Consider the following 23,752-nt stretch of genomic DNA (forward strand, 5'->3'; position numbering starts at 1 on the left):
GGGATGGGTTTCGTAGCTCAGCCGTGGAGCAGATAGATGCCTGGCCTGCAGAAGGGCCTCAACTCAATCTGTTCCCCCTACAGTTCAAGGGATCCGGTAGCTGCACACCCACCGCCAGGCAGGTCCCACTGGAATAACAGATCTGGTGTGACTCACTCAGGAGACTGCCTGAGGACATTTCTTTAAAGAGCATTTCCCAAACCTCTGGACACCAAAGCACCCCCACCTCCCTCCCCCGCCCTGAGTTAGAAACAGTGGTGCACACTCTTGCACCTCAAAGTTTATTCTGTGCAAGTGTAAAAACCAACAACTTTCGAAAGAGCCTATTCTCAGTCCAGGGGAATGTCTGCATTTCTGAGCACACGGCACTGCCCACTGAGCACATGGAAGCCACTGGTCCACTGCCCCCAGCGTACACCTCCAGCGTATCCAGAGGGGACTTTCACAACACTTGCTGCCTGAGAGATGCACGGCTTGAACTTTCGAGTGCCATTCAAAAGAGGCCTTCCCCAATAAATACACCACATGCACACAGATGTGTTTGAAGTCGGGATGGGCCAGGGGGAAGCGGGGGGAGTAAATGGAGCAATACTTACATCTCCCTCAAGGGTGAGCTTGGATAAGATTTCGTGGACCGTTGACATCTTGAGAGAAGGCTGGAAGAAAGTAAGAAGAGTTCAAGTCAATCTGCTTGAGCATAGAAGCATGAGGCCGAGTACACACTTTACCTTTAAGGCACATTCAAAAGCCATTCTTTCTCACATAGGATTCTGGGCACTGTAGTTTGTTAATTGTTTCTAAGAACTGCAATTCTGTGAGGGGAAACTACAGTGCCCTGAATTCTTTGAGGGAAAGAATGTGGTTCAGGTGTGTTTTAAAGGCATAGTGGGTATGCAGCTGCAACATTTCAACAGGGTGTCAGTCTGCAAAAGAAAACATGTTTTAGACAGCAGTGAAGGAAGGATATTTGTAACATCACCCTAATCTTCTTTCAATACCTTTCAATTCCCCAAAAATCCCAGCAAAGAATGTCAATGGGAAATTTCCTCCCATTTGCAAGATTTTCATGCTCTTTATTTCATTTAATTTTGCCAACCAGGTGCTTTCCACATGTATTGGATGATCCACACCCAAACCACTACATCACCAACAGCCGACTGCAGCACAGAAGAAACTGTCAAGTCCTCCCTTCTTGCACACTGCAATGCCTCCATTTATTAGGGTTTGAAATATGTGCAGAGGAGGATGACCAAGATAAGCTACCTGGAAACCAAGCCTTAGGAGGAAATGTTGAGGGAGTTGGGGGAGTTTAGCCTGAAGAAGACTGAGAGGGGATCTGATAGCCATCTTCTAATATCTCAAAGGCTGGAAGATGGAGCAAGCTTGTTTTCTGCTGCTCCAGAAAGCAGGAACCTGAACCAATGGATTCAAATGCCAAAAAAGGAGATTATGAGTGAACCATAGGAAGAACTTTATAACTGTAAGAGCTGTTCAACAGTGGAAAAGACTACCTCGGAAGGTGGTGGACTCTCCTTCACGGGGGTTATTAAACAGAAGCTGGATGGCCATCTGTCCAGGTTATTTAGCTATGATTCCAGTGTTGCAGGAGTTGGGACTCATTCCAACGCTACAATCTACGATTAGGGAGCCCAACTGGGGCTACAGTTACCATTTTAAAAATTTTATTTTCTAGAATTGCCCATTAAATAAAAATATGTATTTTATCAAAATCACAATTCATTTGCTGCTCCTGCAAGTGGGTGGCCTCCTCCTGAGGAGATGCAGAGAGAGCCCTGACATACAAGAAGGGTGGGATCTTCTGAATGAAACTGAATGCTTAAAAACAGGAAAGGCAAAGTGGATCATATATTTCCTTTTATTCTGGTAAGTTAAGGCTAGTTGCATAAATGGCTTTCAGGCTGTGAAGTATGAATTAAACGAAGAAAGGGCTGTCATGCAGGGATTAACGTCAGAACGCCATTAAGGCTTTTTGCAAATAAATAAAGTGCTCCCAACCAAGGGAACAGCTAACAAAGCTGGCAAAGAGAAGAAGGCAGCTTGAGGGTGTGGCAGCGAGTGAAATGTGGGAAGGAGTCCTGGCCAAGGAACAGGCTTGACCAATGCCCAAACTCACATGCTCCTGGTTCCACTCCTCTCTCGCCCATCCTGAAGCCCCATGAAAGAAAAAGGAGCTGCAGACTTTCAAAGAGAAGAAAAGGGGGCAAAGCAACTGAATGCAAATCACATCCTGAAGGGGCAGTGCAAAGGGGCAGTGACCCAGGTTCAGAGGACCCCTGCCCATCTCCCAGGGTCCTCCAGAGGTTCTGGATTGCAGCTCCCATTGACCTCGGCCAGCATAAATAGGGAACGTCTACAGGTGCCACTAGCCATTTGCTTCTTAGAACTTGAGCAATGCAGCAGCCTCAGTGTCAAAATGTGTATTTGGTTTGAAGTCCCAGGCTGAGCCTAGTCAAGGAGAAAAACAAAACAAAACCATCTCTACCTAACTGCCGAGATATAGGCTTCTCCACTCACATGACATAAAAAAAATATCAGATGCCAAAATACCAAAACTGATCTTAAGGAAGTTTCCAAAAATTTCCAGCAGTTAAATGACACACAGAAACACAGACCACATTCCGGATTAAAACTGGAAACACACTCCTGCCCCAAGGAGCTTGACTATTGGAAACAACAGGGGTAAGGACCCCATCTCTTATGGTTCAACACTGTCTGGGTTTGTGCGCCTTCAGTGGATGGAGTCCAGCTGAGAGCAGCATATTACACAGAGATGCAACAAGAATCCTCCTCCAACGAGTAATTCCACTCTAACTTTGCATCAGGAGTGACTGGGTAATTTAAATTTCCCCTGACACAGAGCCTTGCTCTGTCCCCTGCAAGTGATGGCCAATAACAGGAAATACTGTGGAAGTGCCTCTTAAAGGCATTCTTTTTTATTCATACTTTAGACTCATAGCAATATTTACAGTAATTCAATTTACTTATTGCAGTAAAGTAGTAGGTCTCTCATAGCACTGTTCTGGAATTACTGCACTAATTGCACTATTTCAGTTTTACAGTAGCCACTTTGGGGGCTGTCAACAGGTAGACTCAACAGGAAACAAAACTTTAGAATCTTTGTTAGTATTAGAACCTAGACAACAAATGAGTAGCAGGCAGGCAGGTAGGCAGGCAGGGCAGAAAAGCATTTGTGGACTAGTAACTTGAAGATTTGGAAGAGTCTTTAAAAAAAAAAAGACAAAAAACCAAGAAGTACAAAGGCTGGCAACTTGAAATAACAAAGGTGTTGAAAAGGCCAAAGCAGCTAGTCAGGGGGGAAATGTGTTGATTTTAACCTGCTTTCTTCTCTTCCAACAAGTTTTTTTTAACTCCCTGTATCTTCAATGCCTTTGCAAGCCAAATAGCTCTATTGGGCTGGGAGGAGCTCAAAAATCTGGGAAGGAGGGGCAGCTGTTGTAGAAAAGGTGTTGCAGAGAAGAATTCAAGCCCCACCATTGCATTCCTGGAAATCAGGCATGAGAACAGAACTCCCAAATTCCTTAGGTTAGACAAATATTTCAGCTGCCAAACAGCATCTGACAATGGTACACTGTGTGCAGCAGCTGTGCTCACTTTTCAAATATACTGAGGACTGGCTGTGTGTGTGTGTGTGTGTGTGTGTGTGAGAGAGAGAGAGAGAGAGAGAGAGAGAGAGAGAGAGAGAGAGAATCTGTTGTGTGACCCTATGAAGGTGCAACAGTTACAGCAGGGTGTGTGGGTGTGTTTGTGTGGGTGTAGGTGGACAATAGGCAGCTTCCTTCCTGGTAGAAACACACAGCCATGAAAGTGAGTGGCGCTGAACAGCTCCCTACCAGAAGGTCATCCAGTCCACCCCATGGTTTCCCCAACCACCACCACATCCCCACCCTCAGAACAACCTAGAACAGTGTTTCCCAACCTTGTGCCTCCAGCTGTTTTTGGACTACAATTCCCATCATCCCTTGCCACTGGTCTTGCTAGTCAGGGATGATGGGAGTTGTAGTTCAAAAACAGCTGGAGGCACAAGGTTGGGAAACACTGACCTAGAAGAGCTGATCTAATTCCAAGTCCCTGAAGCAATAAGGCAAGGGAAACAACAGCAATCTCCAAAATCTCAGGCCTCCGAATTTTGCAACACCGTTCTCCAAGCAAAACATGTAATTCTCAGCCCCCCTAACAAACTATAGCTCCCAGGGTTCTTTGGGGAAAGTAATGTAATTTATATGTGCATTGGGTGTGCTTTAAATGCATGCCCCAACCAATAAAAAAAACTTTTAAGGCTGAAGACATTCCCATTAATCCAGGCATTTGGGTTACAGAGCAGACTGCTGCTGGGTTGTGGTCCCATCAGTATTTTAATCTCAGCCATTTTATTGCCGTCTTGTGACTCTACGATACTCTTTGTACTGTATTATTGCTTTAATGTTGTCTTCCCATTAAGTCACTGTGCTCCAGAATGGAAAAAGGGTGTGGCTTTAAAGGAATTCAAATAAATAGTTGTGCTTCCAAGGCCTTTTGGGATCCACCTTCCTCTGACTCTCCCCAATCTCCTTTAAAAACCACCTAAGTAATGCAGAGCGCCCCCCCCCACCCCCAGCTATGGTGTCCGGATACATTTGATACCCCCAGTGTTCCACTCATTAATCAAAGCTTATCAAGCTATAAGGTACCATTCATATATTCATATATTTACTGTGATTTTTTCTAGAAAAGGAGGCGCTGGAACGCACGAGGAATGCCTCCCTCGTTCTCTAATCATGGCAATGGCGCCCACCTGGGAGGTGCCAGAACTGAGTTCTGCCAAATTCCGCATTTAAAAAAAGCCCTGCATATATTTATTGCATCTGTATCCCACCCAGGGGCACCTTACCCATAGAGGCTATTGGCATGGGGCACCAGGGCGCCAAGTTCTGGAGGGCGCCAGGAAAGAGGCAGAGGCTGGACACAGCGCCTCCCAGCATTAGCTCGCTGCCCTCGCCCGCCTCCACCATGCCACGCCAAAGCAGTGCTGCGCCCAGAGCCTCCGTCTGCTGTGGCCACCGCGGCACAAAGTGGCCAGCTGAGCTGGGAGGCGCCGTATGCAGCCTCCACCTCTTCCCCTCCAGAGGAGCTACGGCCCTGATTCCACCTTTTTCTTCAAGGAGCTCAAGGTGGCCCACATGGCCCTCCGTCCCTCCCTCCCTTGGGCATTGTTATCCTCACAACAATCCTTTGAGGTAGGATCAGGTTTAGAGGCAGGTGAACTTCATGGCAAAGTCCAGATTGGAATCCAGGTCTCTCCCAGGTCCTAATCCAAAACTCTAACCCATATCCTCCAACATTTCTCTGATGAAAATAGGGATGTCCTATTCCATCACCATCATTTTATTATTTCTACCCCACCCATCTGACTGGGTTGCCCCAGCCACTCCGTGAGGCTTCCAACATATATAAAAACATAATAAAACATTAAAAAAACTTCCCTCTACAGGACTGCCTTCAGATGCCTACTAAAGATGATATAGTTAATCATCTCCTTGGCTTCGCGGTCACAAAACTCCATCCCCCACAACATTTTCCCCATGAAAATAGTCATGTCCTAAGGAAAAGTGGGACATTCTGAGATCAAATCAGAAACCGGGATGACATCTGTAAATCTGGGACTGTCCCTGGAAAATAAGGACACTTGGAGTGTCTGCTAACCGCTGCACCACACTGGCACACACAGAGAGACACACTTAAACTTACATCATTTTAATAATAATAATAATAATAATAATAATAATAATAATAATAATAATAATTTAAAGGAAATGCCACTGTCTGCCCTAGCCTAGCAGTTACACCAAGAGTTGAAAGTCATTGCAATAAAAATAGCCTCGGCCAGAGCACCAACTGATTTTTAAAAGAGCTTCAGTTACAAAACTGAATGAAAACCACAGCCAAGCAGGCTTGTTGAGACAAGGCAGAAAAAGGCAGGGCAGAGGGAGAACCAAGTCCAGTGATTCAGCCGACACGCCCTTGGAATGTCGGCTGAGTTGCCACATAACACTGTAGTAAATGGAGGCCAATCAGAGAAACGTTATTGCAGCCCAGTCATGGGGGAGGAGGACAGAGAGAGAGAGAGCAGGAAGATGGGAATTCTGCAAAGATGAGTTTGTTAAAAGATAAATGAGGTCACAGATCTTGAACTGCGTGACTATGCTGTGAACTGTGGACTGCCAACTACACAGGATCTGGGAGCTGCTGCAGACTCTTGCATTTTCAACTGCGGCAGGAGGCCTCTAGTCCTCATGAGTGCAGTGAAGAGTTGGAAATGCACAAACCACTAGGGAAGGGGTGGGAAACGCCCCTCTCCAATCATCCTCGACTGCTGGTCAGGCTGGGGGGGAGCAATGGAGAGATACAGGTTCTTTATGCCTGCCTGCACTAGAGACTTGGAAAACACAGACACAAAAAAAACCCTACACCAGAGTTCCCAAGGTGTTTGCAAACATCAGACTATGAAATGCCTTCCCTCTTCCGCTGTAGCCCTGAGTCCCCATCTGAGCATATACATCAATTCCCGCAATCTCCTCTGCCCAGTAAGTAATTGAGGCTATAATTCTGTCACAGCTTGCACTGCCTAGACTTTAGCAACAAAAATTAAGGGTCTAGCTTAGCATGGAAACCCAGCCAAAATTGCGTACACCTAACATTTGTGCAAAATTGCCCAGAACTCAATTGATTCTAACTGAATAGCCTAAAGTGTACAATTTAGTCCAATTGCAAAAAAAAATTATTGCTTTTTCTTAAGCACAGAATGGTTCACCCTTCAAGAGAGCTGTGCCTGATACAGGTATTAGGGACAGTGGTCTGCCACGTACCCTGAGGTTTAACCTGTCACATCTATCAACAGCTCAGACAAAGAGCACAAAAGGGTTTGCTCTTTCTTATTATAGAAGGAACACAAGCTCTCATTCGACACAGAGCTTTAAACCAAGATTGCAAGCCTGCAGGGAAATTGACACAAATCAGTTTTCAACCAAATGATGTACTGTACTGAAATCTAAGTGCAGCAGAAGGCATAGCATCCATTCGGTGGTATTGAACGAAGCAGTGGCGGCTGATGCTGGCAGAGACGAAGGGGCAGCCCCACGGGGGGGGGGGGGGAGCAAGAGCCAATGGCAGGCAAACCCATCCTTCTCCCTGCTGAGTTCCAAGTGGGTTAACACAGAGACGAAGGAGGGGGAGGCAGCTGACAGGCCATGCCACCCCCTGGACTGGTTGTAAGCAAGGAGGTCGGCAGTTGGGGGCTGGCTGGCTGAGGGCTAATCATAGCCCAGCCTCCCCTGGAACCACGTTTTCCCAGAGGAGACCCTGAGAAGTACGCTGGCCACACCATCCGTTTAAAGCACTATGACACCACTTTAAACACTCATGGCTTCCCCCAAAGGGCGGAGAGTTTTTAGGAGATCCCTATTCCCCTCACAGAGCTACAATTCTCAGAGTTCCCTGGGAAGAGAGATCAACTGTTAAGCCACTCTGGGAACTGTAGCTCTGAGAGGGGAACAGTCTGACAACTCTCAGAACCCTTAACGCACTGCAGCTCCCAGAATTCTTTGGGGTGGGGAAGCCATGACTGTTTGAAGTTGGGATCATAGTGCTTTAAATGAATTGTATGAAAGTTGCCAAAGCTGGATACACCACTTGGCTCCTAATGGAAGAAGGAACTAAAGGCTGTGTTGTTTAGCTCAGTGTGATGAAGAGTAAGATACATCTGCATCCCATGGGGCAGAATGAGAATCAAGGGGGGCAGCCACCCAAGCCGCAGGGCCTTCATTACCCCCTCCAAGGATGCCATGTGAAACTTAGAGCTACTTAATTCCAGAAAATTCACCATAACCCTTAAAGCTCAAACCATACCAGAGGCATAATCACCATGCCCTTTCTGTTTCTCCTTGAGTTTTTAAAATGTGTGTTAATAGGTAAAATTATTATTTCAAGGCGGCATCACAGCTGGACATGGATTCAAGTTCAGATCTACACATGCTCAAAACTTGACCAGAGCATGACGGAATAGCCTGGTGTCATTCAAGCAGATGAGGAACAGGGGCAGCGCAGAATAAGATGCCTGCCCCGGGGGAAGCCATAGAGTTTAATTCACAAAGGAGAACTCTCCAGAGAATCCTTAGAAGGAACTTTCAAAAGAACACAAGGAGAGCCTGCAGGATCAGGCCAATGGCCCATATGGTCCACATCCTGTTCTCACAGTGGGCAGCTAGATGCCCGGGGGGCACCTGCAAGCAGGGTCTGTGCACAAGAGCATTCTCCCCTCCTGTGGCTTCCAGCAGCTGGGATTCAGAAGCCAACACTGCAGGCACAGCAGAGCCATTGATAGCCACCTCCTACAGGAATCTGTCCAGTTCTTTAAAAAAGCCATCCAAGTTGGATTGCTTTGCAAGAGGCACCTTCTCCTGGCTCAGGTGCCAACATAATACATGCTCTGAATTTTTAAAGAACTCAATGTCTTAGTGTGGCACCACCTACACTTTGGAACTCCCTGCCAATTGATGTCAGGCAGGCACCTTCACAGTACCCATTTTGGTGCCTGCTAAAAACAGTATTGTGTAGTCAAGCCTACCCTAGATGTTTAGAAAGCTGATGTAAATTTTTATCTGTTTTTAGCTTACTGTTATTTTAACTTTTGAAAAGTCATAAATTATTGTTGTTAATCCTTCTTAAATGTAAAGGTAAAGGGACCCCTGACCATTAGGTCCAGTCGTGACCGACTCTGGGGTTGCGGCACTCATCTTGCTTTATTGGCCGAGGGAGCCGGCGTTTGTCCACAGACAGCTTCTGGATCATGTGGCCAGCAGGACTAAACCGCTTCTGGTGAACCAGAGCAGTGCACGGAAATGCAGTTTGCCTTCCCACTGGAGCGGTACCTATTTATCTACTTGCACTTTGTGCTTTCAAACTGCTAGGTTAGCAGGAGCAGGGACCGAGCAACGGGAGCTCACCCCGTCACAGGGATTTGAACTACCAACCTTCTGATCGGCAAGCGCTAGGCTCTGTGGTTTAACCCACAGCGACACCCGCGCTTCTTCTTTTCTATCTTTTTTGGAAACCACTTTGGGTTTTAACAATTGAGTGGTGTTTAAATCTTATGAAATAAGTAAGTAACCAATCAATTGACTAAACATTGCCACCCTTTTTTTAAAAAAAAGCCCCAATCCTCTCTCTGTCTTGCGTTTGGCACCTTCCTTCTGCCCCAGCCAAGTCCTTGAACCAGCCTTCGGAGTGTTCGCTGGACGCACAGATCAAGTCCAAGAAAAGGGGAGAGAGAGGAGCTCCTGGCAACTGTTCACTAGGCATGGCCAGGGCTATTGTGCTAGCCTGAAAGGGAGTGGCCCCTCTGGGGATGGCAAGAAACAGAAAAACAAAAAGCAAGGTGTTGCTCAAGTTTCAGAAGTCTTCAGAATGAGAGAATGGAAACCCTGAGCTTGTGTGAGCCACGTCTCCAAGGAAGGCTGGGTGTGGCCATGGAGGAATGTGGGGCTGCAAGGAGGAGAGGGAGGCACAGAGCTGCCCCAAAGGATGCACCCAAGAGGTCTACCTCCACAGGAACGGTGAGAAGGGGGGAGGCCTTCTCTAAACCAAAACAGGATTGCTGAAAGCTTTCTCGTTTTGATAAGTATTTTGCAGGAAAAGGCGGGCAGTCACTGCTGCAAACGGAACCCACAAAGACAGCAAGCCAGAATGAGATCATGCCAAACTCTGCAGCAGAACTTAATTAAGTTCAAAGCAGGGAGGAGGCAGGAAGAGAAGCCAGCTCTCCTACTCAGTGTTTGAAAGCACTATTAAAAAAATGAACCTTTTTATTTTTTGCAGTGCTAGTTATTTAGCTGGAAGGAGAGGCAAGGCTGTGTTGCTGGGCTGTGCCAGCACCTACAAGTCAAGAGAGCTCTGCTCATGAGCCAGCCTGGGGCAGATTTCACCTCCCTCCCACCCGTCTTTCACGTCAACTGTGACTTGCAGCTTCACACCACTACACTGGTCGATGGTTTCTTCACAAAGGCATCCCACAGAATCAAAGGGTATAATACGCATCAGAAGGGAGCAACAGGAAACCCCTGGGCCAAATGTCAGTTGCCCAACTCTAGAGGCAAAGGAGAGAGAGAAAATTACCACATTTCTCTCCCTGCAAGGAGAACAGGGTAGTATGCATGGTTTCGCCACACCCATTTTTATCTTAACCTACCAATGGTAAGAGTCTGGGACGCAGGTGGCGCTGTGGGTTAAAGCCTCAGCGCCTAGGACTTGCCGATCGAAAGGTCGCGGTTCGAATCCCTGCGGCGGGGTGCGCTCCCGCTGCTCGGTCCCAGCGCCTGCCAACCTAGCAGTTCGAAAGCACCTCCGGGTGCAAGTAGATAAATAGGGACCGCTTACCAGCGGGAAGGTAAATGGCGTTTCCGTGTGCGGCTCTGGCTTGCCAGATGCAGCTTTGTCACGCTGGCCACGTGACCCGGAAGTGTCTCCGGACAGCGCTGGCCCCTGGCCTCTTAAGTGAGATGGGCGCACAACCCCAGAGTCTGTCAAGACTGGCCCGTACGGGCAGGGGTACCTTTACCTTTACCTTTACCAATGGTAAGAACTGTTTGGCAGTGGATGTGGTGGATTCTCCATTGTAGGTTTTTAAGCAGAGGCTGGGTGGCCGTCTGTCATGGATGCTTTAGTCAAGACTCCTCCTTTGCAGGGGATTGGGTTCGATGACTCTTGGGGTCTCTATCATTCTATGATCAGGATCGCTATCATTCTATGATCACCCTGCAAAGGAGGTTAAGCTGAGCCAGATTTGAACCAGCCTGACATTCTACCCTCTACACTACTATGACTTTCTGGACCTGGAGGGAGGGAAGAGTCAGGATCCCCAAAAACTCCAAAGATGTTGTTGTTAACTAGCAGTACATATACTGGGTGTCCTCCAGGTTGGGCCATAATTTGCATTAGCTCCAGCCAGATGGGAGCTGTGGTACGAAAAGAGGGAACAATGTTGGGGGAGGCTGGTATATTGCAGCCCTCCTGGAGGGTGGCCAGTATCTGCGGAGTGCTGGCACCAGGAGTCCTGTGGCTCCTTTACAACCATCAGATTTACTGCAGCAGGAGTTTTAGTGGGCTGGACTCAAGCCTGCTTTGTCAGAAGCACATTCTAGAAGTCAGGAAACTGGGGAGAAATGCAGAAGCCATTTTCTACATTTATAAAACACCATACTGTATATCTGTACAAGAGGAATGTTCCACTGCAGGCAAAACAAGCATTGATAAATACTTCAGAAATGCAGCTACTTTAAATCTTTTATTAATTTCTCTGAGCAACTGCAGAATTTTGGTTCACCGACTTAACTTTTGAATTGCACTGTGAGTCACTTTGAATTGAATGGGGTTTCATCCCAGGTCAATAGAATTAGGACTGTGGCCTTAAAATTATTTACAAATATGCTTTAACTGTAACATGTTACAAAACGAAAACAACTGTCCCCCTTTTAGCCTCACAACAACCATGGAAAGTAGGTTCAGGTCAAGAGATAGTAAGCTATGTTCAGAAAACAAGCAAATATCTTCAGGAGACAAACACACACACCCCGCAACCATTTCACAAGAAACTTGAAAAGATTATGCAATCATCCAGATGTTAGATTACTGTTGGGCCAGAGGTAGCAACTGGTTTTTGAAGATTTTTTTTTGGGGGGGGGATAATTGGGGAGGTGTTGTGGGGGTTGTGGACTTCATTCAGGGGCAGCCTCCTCCTATTATTCAGGCACTGCAGTCATCCATAATTCCCCCAAACAGAGCATGCAGGACGGGTGTGGCCCTTTCTCAGTACATCTTTGCTTACTGCACAACTTGCTGCAGCATGCCAAGCTCTGGCCTGTGGGGTGAGAAGAGCATATTTCACAGAATGACGTAACAGGAGAGCCGTTCGGGCGAGAAGGCGGACACACCCAAGGCTTGGACTGAAACTAATAGCCGAGAGCGGGAATCTCCACAGCCAGCAAAGGCAAGCAGGGAAATTTACACAGCACCATCACGACCAGTTATTCTCCTCTCGGGATGGGCTCTGGAAGGGGCCGCTTGTAATCCAGTCCTTGCCCCTGGGCTGCCCTTTGGGATTTGCTGGCAATGGGCCACTGGCAGAGAGGGCACCAAGGGGTGGGACCGTCTCCTACACAAGCCTTGGGGAAAGGGAGCCACGCATGGGGGGGGGGGGTTGTGCCCACACACAAGGTGGAAACTTTTAAAGGAAAGCTCTCAAGCCTGGATACTCGATCCTTGCCTCCTGGAGTTGGAGGGCCAAAAAGAGGGGTGGTGAATAAATGAACACACTGTTATTGCAGCACGACAACCCAGAAAAGAAGGCTTCTCTCTTTCAGCTGTCCCCAAAGCATGCAAGGCTACAGCTCACACAGAAGGCTTAAAGCCTCGTCTAACCATTCAGAAGCTTTATTATTAATAGCATTTCCAAACGGCCCCTCATTCCAAAGGTCCCCAAGTTATCCATACTGCAAATCTCATCTCCTGGGCGTCTTTGGATGCTGCCCTACCAGCTAGAGCAAGAGAGCCGGACTAGATGACCCTCAGGGTCCCTTCCACCTCGACCATTCTGGGACTCTAAAGCACCAAGGAGGGACAGAAGCAGAGACTCCACACACAGGACCCAACTCTGCTTGGGGGAGTCTACAGGCCAGGTGCTGGGCACCCAGGGAGCAAGGATGCAGAAATGGCTGAGAATGCAGCCAGGTATGTGAATTGGCAAAAATTAAAATCAAATGTATTGCAAGAGATGAGTAAGCAGAAAGACAAGACTAGAAAATGTTTGTCACGTTCTGCTAGTTTGCATTTCACCCCAGCAGAATGAAAATTTATTTTTCCCCCTTTTCTATATTTTTAAGGAGCTTCTTGGCACTCTGAACAGCCGAGAAACCTTTTCCATTTTGCATTTCTGCTTTGACAGTTGGGTGTCCCTGCACACTTCACGCCCATGCGACTCTGGCTCCCAATTGTAGAGTTACCAGGACACCTGGTAGGCTTGGTAGGACGTCAGCCTAAACGCCCGATCCTATGGAGACTTTCTCCGAAGCGCACCGAGGGCCACTCCCAGCCGTCGCAGCCCTCCTCCCAAGTCAGCCCCGCCGGTTTCAACGGCGGCCCCAATCCCCCCGAGCTCCTTTGCAGGGCAAACCTTTGCCCACCACCCACCAGACACACGCAGCCCCCCCCCCCCCCGATAAAGGAGAGGCTGGGTCGAGCGCGCTTACGCAAGAGTAAGTCCCACTGAACTCAACGGGACTGACTTCTCATGGAAGCGCACCAAGGCAGTGCAATTCTCCCGCCGCCTCACTTCGGAGTCAATCCAGATTCAATCCAGATCACTTCGGAGTCAATCCAGGCGCAGCCGCTCCGGATGCAGCGCCCCCGGAGACTTACCGAGCAGGCGGCGACGGCTGCAGACTCCGAGTCCGGCTGAGCACGGGCGAGAGGCGGGCGGGGTGGGGTTTTTGTAGCAGCCGCGGGTCCCGCGCCTCTCCGGCCGCGGCAGGCGCCGCCCTCCAGAGCCGAGCCAGCCCGGCCCGCCCCGCCCCACCCGGCCCGCCGCCGCCTCTGACTCAGCCTCGCCTCGGGAAGGGAAGCGGGGAGGGCGGGCCCGAGGCCCCCGACCCCGGCCCGGCTTGAAACAGCTTCCCTCCGCCCCGTAAATGTTTCAGAGTTTTAAAAAACAATTACTATTTTTGACATTATTAAGAACCCCAAAGTGCAACATTTTAAATTGATTTTTAAATTATAGCAAAGGAAGGACATCCCGAGTGAAATCTCTCCGAGCCCACCAAGTTGTAATGGTGATGCATGCTTTAATCTGTCTTTTGATTGCTGTTGATGTTGATATTTTGAATGTTTTAAATTATTGTTGATATCTTTTTTTGCAAAGCACTTGCTGTTGTTTTTTTACACTCAAGAGGTGTATAAATCGCAACTTCCAGCAAGGAAATGAAGATGGTTACAATGGCAGCTGTGCAAGCAATTGTTGTCTCAAACTCATCAATTTACCTGCAAAAAAAATGAAAGGCTAAGAGCACTGTTTCCACATATACTATTGATAATTCCAACAAATTAAAAGAAGCATAAACTCACTAGAGTAAACACTCTCAAGATCCACACCTTGGTACAGGTAGGAGAGGCCACCTGGCCATGATGAACTTCATTTGTCAATGAAATAAAATCATACCATATTTCAAAAAAGATCTGTCAATTGTACTGCGTTCTCTAGCAGCTTTTAATTTATGGGATCTCCCCGCCCAGAGCCATTTGCCAGACTTGGAAATACTAAAAATGCTGCACTTTTAGGTTGTTAATAATGTTTCAATCAAACAGTTCCCAAAATTTAGTCACAGATGCTCTTGCTGTTGTTAAAATCACAAACAAACCTTAAAGTTACAAAAAGAGAGGTATTTTCCAAATAAGTAGAGGAAATGTTGGAAAATAAAGGCAGTGAAATACACCTTGGTTTAGCTGGGTTTTGTGATTGGGTGGGGGAAGAGAATTTTGTATCTCTAAGCGTAGGAAACGAAACCACTGCTCTTAGAAACACATGATTTGTATCTTCTCTGCAATAACCAGAGTCCACATAGCCCTGCCAAAGTGCAAGGTTCCTCCATTTCCAAGCTGGCGCCGATCCTTCTACACACTGCTAGACTTGGGCTGGAGCATTGCTTAGGGATCGTTGTTGCTCTCGGGGTTCTAGCTGTTGATTTTTTGTATCTTAGTATGGATCTTATGATTTAGGTGGAAATTGTTCAATTTGGTTGTGTACTTTTTGATGTTTATTACTACTACTTATATTTGTAGTTGTGGAATTTGCTGTATGTTGTAAGCCGCCTTGAGCCTGGTTTTAACTTTGGAAAGGCGGCATACAAATAAAATGCTTGATTGATTGACTCTGAAGTTAGCCCTCTTCAGCCTCTCCAGAGGAGTCTTACTGCTTTAGAGGCCTCTCCTTCTTCACTCAAAAGCAAGGGGCACTTGAACTTAAGGATGTGTGGGGCCTACTCCCAGGTCAGAAAGTGTGCATAGGATTGCCGGGGGATCCTAGGCACACTTTTGACTCAAAGGGAGACCTCATTGAGCTCAGTGGAGATCAGGGAAAATGTGCTGCTTCCCTTGCAGGGAATTTGCTTGGCTCCTGGGAATAAAACTTCACTGAACTCAGTGGGGACACTTTTTTAATTTTCAGAAACCTCATGTCTTCTCATCTTGGTAAAAAAGGAGGCCCAGGTACTCCTATCTTGATGGAAGTGCCGTGGATGTCCGCACAAAATGGCAGCAAAACCAAGCAAGAGGGGCCAGAACTTTGTACCATCAAAAAGCACATAGATGCAAACTATCTGAAGAAGTGTGCATGCACACGAAAGCTCATACCAAGAACAAACTTAGTTGGTCTCCAAGGTACTACTAGACAATTTTTATTTATAGATGGATAGATAGATATAGATGATAGATAGATAGATAGATAGATAGATAGATAGATAGATAGATAGATAGATGATAGATAGATGATGATAGATAGATAGATAGATAGATAGATAGATAGATAGATAGATAGATGATAGATAGATGATAGATAGATATAGATATAGATAGATATAGATAGATAGATAGATAGATGATAGATAGATAGATAGATAGATAGATAGATAGATAGATATAGATGATAGATAAGTAGATAGATGATAGATTAGATAGATAGATAGATAGATAGATAGATAGATAGATAGATAGATAGATAGATAGATAGATAGATGATAGATAGATAGATAGATGATAGATATAGATAGATGATAGATAGATAGATAGAGATAGATAGATAGATAGATAGATAGATAGATAGATAGATAGATAGATAGATGATAGATAGATAGATGATAGATAGATAGATGATAGATAGATAGATAGATAGATAGATAGATAGATAGATAGATAGATAGATGATAGATAGATATAGATAGATAGATAGATAGATAGATAGATAGATAGATAGATAGATGATAGATATATAGATAGATAGATAGATAGATAGATAGATAGATGATGATGATAGATAGATAGATAGATATAGATAGATAGATAGATAGATAGATAGATAGATGATAGATGATTGATAGATAGATAGATAGATAGATAGAGATGATGATAGATAGATAGATAGATAGATAGATAGATAGATAGATGATAGATAGATAGATAGATAGATAGATGATAGATAGATAGATAGATAGATAGATAGATAGATAGATAGATGATAGATAGATAGATGATAGATAGATAGATGATAGATAGATAGATGATGATTATAGATAGATAGATAGATAGATAGATAGATAGATAGATGATAGATAGATAGATAGATAGATAGATAGATAGATAGATAGATAGATAGATAGATAATAGATAGAGATAGATAGATAGATAGATAGATAGATAGATAGATAGATAGATAGATAAGCTGTGGAAGCAGTGATGGCCACCAACCTGGATGCCTTAGAACAAGGATTGGGCAAATTCATGGAGGAGAAGGCTATCAACAGCTGCGCGCCAGGATGGTTGGAGGCAGAGGTGTTTCTGGATAACAGTTGCTGGAACCACCGGCCGGGGGGGGGGGGGCTCTTGTGCTCAGATCCTGCTTGAGGGTTTCTCACAGGCACCTGGCCAGCTGCTATGAGAACAGGGTGCTGGACTAGAAGGCCCCTGGCAGACTCTTCTTGCCTTCTAAAAAAGAAAAATCCCTGCCAGTAGGGACATGCTACCCATTTGAGGGGTGGGGAGACTCGATATAGCTGTTTTCTTTCAAAACTTTTCAAAGCTTTTCTTTTAGGTATAATATTCTCCATCTCCACAGGTATTGTTAGGGGCATAAGGATGGGTGAAAACTTTGTCTAGGTTCCCATTTAGATGTGGACTTACCTAATTCAAACTTTCTGAAATGATAACTGAACCAAAACAATTCTCCTTCAAAATTCGCATTTCTTCAAATTTTGCAGTGCAGTTCTCCAGACAAGGTATGTGTACAAAATGCAGTTCTAAGAGTCTGCCTTTCTTTCTTCTAGGAGCACTGTTAAGGGGCAGACCAAGGGGGCTGTGCCCTAGACCTTTTCTTACCCTTACCTTACCTTACTTTTTACAACTCACATTATTTTTCCTCCCTAGCAAGTGGACAGGGGACAAAGCGCAGGCCTGGGGAAACCTCAGGTACATATCATCTTCACTTTCCCAGGAGCCCCTGACTTAGTTCTGTACAAGCAACAGTTCTTGGTGGCAGGCGGGACAGAGAGCCATTGCAGTGTACCTGGGAGACCAGGGTTCAAATCCCAACACTGGGTGGCCCAGATGACCAGTGCCTGCCTCTCAGCTTAACCTACCTTAAAGGGTTGTTCTGGGAAGAGAACCATGTGGGCCACCTGGAGCTCCTTGGAGGGGAAAGGGGGACAGAATGCACAAAACAAATAAATAAAACCACCTGCACGTGGTGTCCTTCCTGGATCCAGAAAATCTCTTGGCAGACCCCAGTTCAGGGCACAGGTGCCAGGTCCTGCCCAACTTTGGGGGTTCCCAGCACACATGTGACATAGGTAGGTAGGCCCCACAAGGCCCACTGCAGACGACAGAATATTGAGGGGGCCCGGCTCCCTCCCTGAAAATTTCAGGGGGCCCCTCAGCCCCTCCTAGATGCCCCCCTGGTTCAGGGTAAGTCCCACCAGCAAGAGTTCACCCCACCCGCCCACTCTGAAAGTCACCATAAATTTGCACCAATACATATAAATTAGCACATGCTCATTCTATGCAAATGTGTGTCATGAGCCTGTGTGCTGAACCATGTACATGGCTACCAGTGAGCATGCACCAGTAAGTGAAATGGTGGCACTCAGTTGTATAGGTCTGCTGGGAAAAATGTAAATCCAAGCACACTGATTTGCTGCATTTTAAGGGCTTCAGTCCTCTGCACATTTACATTGGACTTAAAAGGGTGTGATCCTGTACACACTTACCTGAGAGCAAGTGCCACGGAACACTTCCTTCTGAGCAGACGTGCACAGGATTTGGCTGCCTGATGCTAGCAAGAGAAAACAACAACAACATGCATTCTTCTTTTTTCAGTGCCCTTTTCTTCTAAGAGAGTTTGCCTAGCAATTTAAATGATTTTTTAAAAAAATCAGAGTGAGGAGAACTGTTTCTAGATGTGCTTAGCAAAGGACAAGGCAGCGCCAAGAGATGACTAACGAGGAACCGGGCCCAGCATTTCTGTGGCTGGAGTGAGAGAACCTTGGAAAGTTGCTCGCAAATTAATCTAAGGTCAAGGAAGTGCTGTTGAACTGCCAAGGGGTGGCTACCAGGACCTGCAGCAACTAACCCTGTACTGTGACCCCCCATATTTTGCTTAGTGGGTCCTGTCAGTATCTGTGTGGGGTGTGAAAAGGTTTTCACATAAAGTGGACTTGCAACTTGTGGGGGGGTTACGTTCTGGGGATGGTGTGTATATGCAAAAATAGGTAAGGTCAAACCACACCTTGGAACCAGCTCTGCGCAAGTAATCTTATATTTCAGAACCAGTGCAATGAACTGGTCTCATACCCTTCAAGTTTCCCTATTTTCCAGGGATAGTCCCAGAATTACAGAAGCCCACTGGCGGAGGAAGAGGAGTGCGGGGGGAGCGCACCGCCCCTGGCAGTGTGATCCTGGCAGGGTGCCATCGCGGCTGCCATCGCGGCTGCCCCCCCTGCGCTGGGCGCCCCGCCCCCAGAGATAATGTGCCACACCCCCAGGACGTGCACCAGCCCCCCACCTGCTCTCTGCCCCTCCCCACCGTGCTGGAGCATGAAGCTCCGCCACTGCAGAAGCCATTCCGACTTCCGATTTGATCCTGGAATGTCCCAGTTTCCCTCACCTCTGCTGAGCTCAGAGAAGAAGCTGAGCTGGGGCTTGCTCTGAGCAGCAGCGGCAGTGGCAGCTGTGAAAGAGCAACCCATGGCCTCCCGTGGCCACTGCTGTTGGCCTCCTCTCCTGGGCAGCTTGTAATGACTGCTGGAGAGTGGGCAGGGAGGAAGAGAAGCCGCCACCCAGAGGCCCAGCCCCGTGTGATGTGCCAGCCTGGAGATGTGGGCAGAGGGCAGGACCATCCTGGGCGGGAGGAAAGGGGGAGCGGAGCTCAAGGAGTCTTCATTAAAAAAAAATCAAAAAATCCACATCTAATCTTGTCCCTTTCTAAAAAGAAATTATTGGTTTGTGCTATTCTCTTTGTAAATACACCAAATAATAAAATAAAATTGTAATTAAGGGCTTTTCTCACGACAGTGTGTGCTGTGTCCAATTGGTGTAATGGTGGTGGCATTTGCCCTTCTTCTGACAGGAAATGCTCTGAGCGTCAGTTGGGCTGAGTGAGAACTCCTGGGGGTGGGAGAAACCGCTTACGCTAAAGGGGCAGCAGACCCTCCAACCTTCCTCAGGTGAAAATGTCCCTATTTTATCTGAGGAGTATTGGTGGGTATGAAATTTGTTCAGAGACAGAAAGGAAGGGGGTGCTTAATCATTTCCTCTGTGTCATTTCCTCCAATTAAAATCCTCTCCCCCACCCAGCTTCTGCTTGTCTTGCTGTCCTGGGCTCCTTGGGGAGGAAGGCTGGGATATAAATTCAACAAATATTTTCCACCAGTAGGCAAAAGAGTAGCAGGTGAGAAGGAGCAAACCTGATTTGGAAAATAGTGGGTGGGTGGGTGGCAGTTGTGTGCTTTCTCCCCATTCATTGCCTCTCCCACCCCCTGTCATGGGTGTAGCCAGGGGAGGCAGGGGGCAGCTGCCCCCCCAGATCAAGTAAAACAATGTAATACTTAACTAACTAACCAATCATGTCGGTTCTGCCCCCAACAAAAAATCCTGGCTACGCCCATGCCCTCTCCCTCGCTGAGATGAATCAGTTTGTACCTCAGTTGATATTGTTCAGTGGACACCCCCAGCCTACCCCCAAGCTACTTGGTAAATAATAATAATAATAATAATAATAATAATAATCATAATAATAATAATAATAATAATAATAACAACAACAACAACAATTATTATTATTATTATTATTATTTATACCCTGCCCTCCCCAGCCAGAGCCGGGCTCAGGGTGGCTAACACCAGTAAAAGTACAGTAAAAACATAATAGGAAAAAACACCAATTTAAAATACATGTTAAAATGCAATTTAAAATGCAGCCTCATTTTAAAAGTAGCCCATAGATCAAAACCATAAGGGTCAGGCTGAGTCCAAACCAAAGGCCAGGCAGAACAGCTCTGTCTTCATATTTTCTCCCTTTGCTCTTCAGTTTGCAAAATGAAGAGCTTTAGTTGAAGAGGCCTGGCTGCCTGCAGCATGAATCAGATGCCAGAAGTCTTACAACATCAGGAAATGTGAGGACACCACAGCCAGCTCTTTATCCAGCAGACCGAGCAGATCTTGTTAGGTGCTCCACCTAGCAAACTAATCCTTGGCATCAAGGATTTCTTTGCTGTTGGACTTCCATGTACACACACACACACACACACACACACACACAATTGCATTCCAGCACTCGGCATGCATCGCCGGAAAATTTTGTTTGCTTTCCATAATCCTTTGTAAAGTAGCATCATTGCCCATGAGGGAGGAAAAACTGCTTGCAAATGTTTTATTTTCCTAGTTGAGTGTGCTTCTGGGGTGTAAATGCAAACATGTTCAAGGCCTAGTCTGAAGCATATTTATCTCTCTCTAGAACATCAAGGGAAGGAAACAGGGCAAGTAGATACTTGCCACACTCAATTCTTACATTACTTCCAGGCTCCATTAATGGACATATCACTAAAGACTCAATTCCACCTGCTGAAGCCTTCATCAACCTGGAGCCTGCCTGCTGTATGGGACTAAAGCTCCCATCAGCCCCAGACTGCAACTGGGTGATTCTGGGACTGATGGGAACAGGACTCTGCAGGCTAGGACTGATGGGAGTTGTAATCTAAAACAGCTGGAAAGCAGCAGGTTGGCAAAGACTGGCCTCCTACAGGATGGGGGACCAGTGGCTTTGCAGATATTGCTGGGCTGCAACTCCCATAATCTCCCTCGCCATGCTAGATGGGTTTGCTGGGAGCTGGAGGCAACTGTATCAATCTGGCCTGGCATCCAGCTTTCTCAGGCAGCTGTCAGGCCCCCTGTTTTTGGCAGGGTTCAATACACTGGTTCTTGCCTGCCCATAGCCTCTTCTACTCCCGAACCATTGAGTCCTGCATGCCAAAATATAGTTGTGGCCACCATTTTCTTTTTCCTGTCATGCATATCCAAGGACTTGTTCTACGGGGAACCAGGCCCATTGGCAGACCAACTCTGCATTTCAAAGATGTCTGCAAACACGGCTGAAGGCTGGCAACATCAACCCTGCCATGTGGGGATCCCTTGCAGATGGTCGCAGCACCTGGAGACAAATCGTGCATCTATAGCAGTGACCAGAGGAGGAATGACCGCTAGGAGAGAAGAAACGTCATAGTGCATCTGCAGCAGCACAAGCAGACATCTGCATCTGCCCCAGCTGCAACAAAACATGTCTCTCCTGTATCAGCCTCTTCAGTCACAGCAGGTGCTGTTACTCGCCAACGCCTCAAAGGTGCACTCCACCATTGTCTCCCGAGACAAACAGATGCCAACATTCATGCACTGGAATGACACAGTTCAGTGCATGGTAGAAAACAAGGTGGTAGCCATGGGGATGCTATCTTTTCTATTCCTTGCAGCTAAAAAATGGGGGAGCCCACTACTGTGCTGTGCAACAAGGTTAAGCCCCACATAAATGTCCCATAAACAATAAAAGCTTGGCCTCGCCTGGTGTGCAGAATGGCATATGATGTACTATCAACAGTTCAAGATGACCCTTAATCAACTGGAGAACGTGACCTGGCCAGCAGTGCCCTGCTGGAGACCAGGTGCTGCCTCTTCCTGCCCTACAGAGATGAACTCTACAGGAGCCTTCCTGGGGCTTTTCCTGGTCATGGTGGCTGATGCTGGCAGGAGTTGGAATCCAATAACATTTGGAGAGCCACAGATTCCCCATCCTTGTTAGTGAGTCCCGAAAACAGAGCTGAGATTCGTAGAATTGCACCTCTGGCCATTCACTCAAACATCTTTTTTAATACCCCACCCTACCCACCCCAAAACCAAAAGGAGGGACATTGGAAGAGGAGCCTTTAGAACTTTAAGGCTGTCCCAGATAAAGACGAGCCATTGGAACGTATAATTAACTGTGATCACAGCTCGAAAATATCATTCATAGACACATAAGGAGGAGTTACGTAAGCGCTCTGGAATATTACTGGTATCACTCATGACTCCCATTTGCAGTGGTTACACAACTGCTGCACTTTTGTACAGCTAAACATACCCTAAGGGGAGAGTGGCAACAACACAGCCAGAAATCAGACTGTCCATTTCAGTCGCCACCACCAGCCTACCGGAGATTGAAGTTACTTCTGTCAAAGTTTAGGATGATTCAGATGCAGCAGTCCCCGTCCCCCCAGCTTGGTGTAAATCAGCCTTGGCCAGCCTGCAGCCCTACAGAGGTTTTGGACTATAACTCTCTTTTTTAAAAAAAAATATATATATTTATTCAAATTTTCAAGCATTTAAAGCATAAACAAACAAAAACAGAAAAAAGACAAAAGAAAAAAGAGAGAGAAAAGTATACAAGATTCAAAATAACTTCATTTCATTATCTTGTGTCTTAGACCTCCTCATACTTCCCTTTTTTGTATTCCAATTTAATCATTGTTTCAGCAAATTCTTCCCATATTTATCAAAAAAAGAGTAGTTTATCTCAACAATCTATTTCAAATTTATCAATATTATCTTTAACTTTATCTTTACTTTCCGAACCATATACCTTTAAATTTAGACTTTAAATTATATTTATACTTATTACCTTCAAATCTTTCTACTAAAGCCAATTATTTCCTTTCCGCCACAGTCTATTATTTCACAAATGTTACTCAGAAATAGCCAAATATATAAAAGAAAGTTCTCTTCTGGTTTTGTCCATCGTCCCTTTCTTCCTGGTTTCGGGTTGCGTCCGTCCTTTCTTCCCTTTAATCTTAATTTTCAGTCCGGTGTTCTAATGTCTGAGGCTCTCAAGTCACTTCCATGCCACCTCTGCAGATTTTCTTGCTCCTGGTTGTAATATGACGCTTTCTTGTCCCTTGTTGAAGTCTTTCGTACTTTCTTCCCCTTCTCCTTGGGGAGTGGATCTCTGGGAAGTTCCATACAGTCATAGTCTCCATTTTCATTTGTCCATTCCCCCCAGTTCCACTCCCCATTGTTAAATTTGTAATCCAAACGGTAGTTGCTCCAAAAGAACTTGTTCTCTTGTTTCACAGTCCCACTAGAGCTAAGAATCCCCTTAACTCCAGAAGTTTGCAGACACCCTTTGGATTCAACGACATTAGATCTCTCATTTTGTAACTTTTGAGGTATAATAACAATCTCTTCCATCTCCCACTGCCCTTGGGTTTGCTTTAAGTCAGTTTCCTGGGTCAATTGTTCTAAGGTTTCACTCTCTTCTTCTCCTGTCAATCCATACTTTCTAGCTACCGCAGTCATGGCATCCAGTTTCTCATCTACCAAGTTCATATCCTCCTGCAGCTGCTGC

General features: G+C 46.2%; 1 protein-coding gene across 3 annotated transcripts in view; it reads right to left on the minus strand.

Moving 5' to 3' along the window:
- ANXA2 (annexin A2) overlaps positions 1–13,607 on the minus strand; it is a 32,878-nt gene extending 19,271 nt beyond the window's left edge. For 2 of the 3 annotated variants that reach the window (XM_083712848.1, XM_083712847.1), the window contains exons 1-2: positions 13,486–13,607; positions 597–656 (exon numbers count right to left, since the gene is read on the minus strand). In XM_083712848.1, the coding sequence (XP_083568974.1) occupies positions 597–644 (48 nt within the window). In that variant the 5' untranslated portion in view covers positions 645–656; positions 13,486–13,607. Of the gene's footprint in view, positions 1–596; positions 657–13,316 lie in introns of all 3 variants that reach the window. The other variant, XM_083712849.1, reaches the window with a different exon arrangement.
- Positions 13,608–23,752: the final 10,145 nt, after the last annotated feature.

This window comes from Podarcis gaigeae, assembly GCF_964106915.1.
Source record: "Podarcis gaigeae genome assembly, chromosome: 14".
Lineage (NCBI taxonomy): Eukaryota > Metazoa > Chordata > Lepidosauria > Squamata > Lacertidae > Podarcis > Podarcis gaigeae.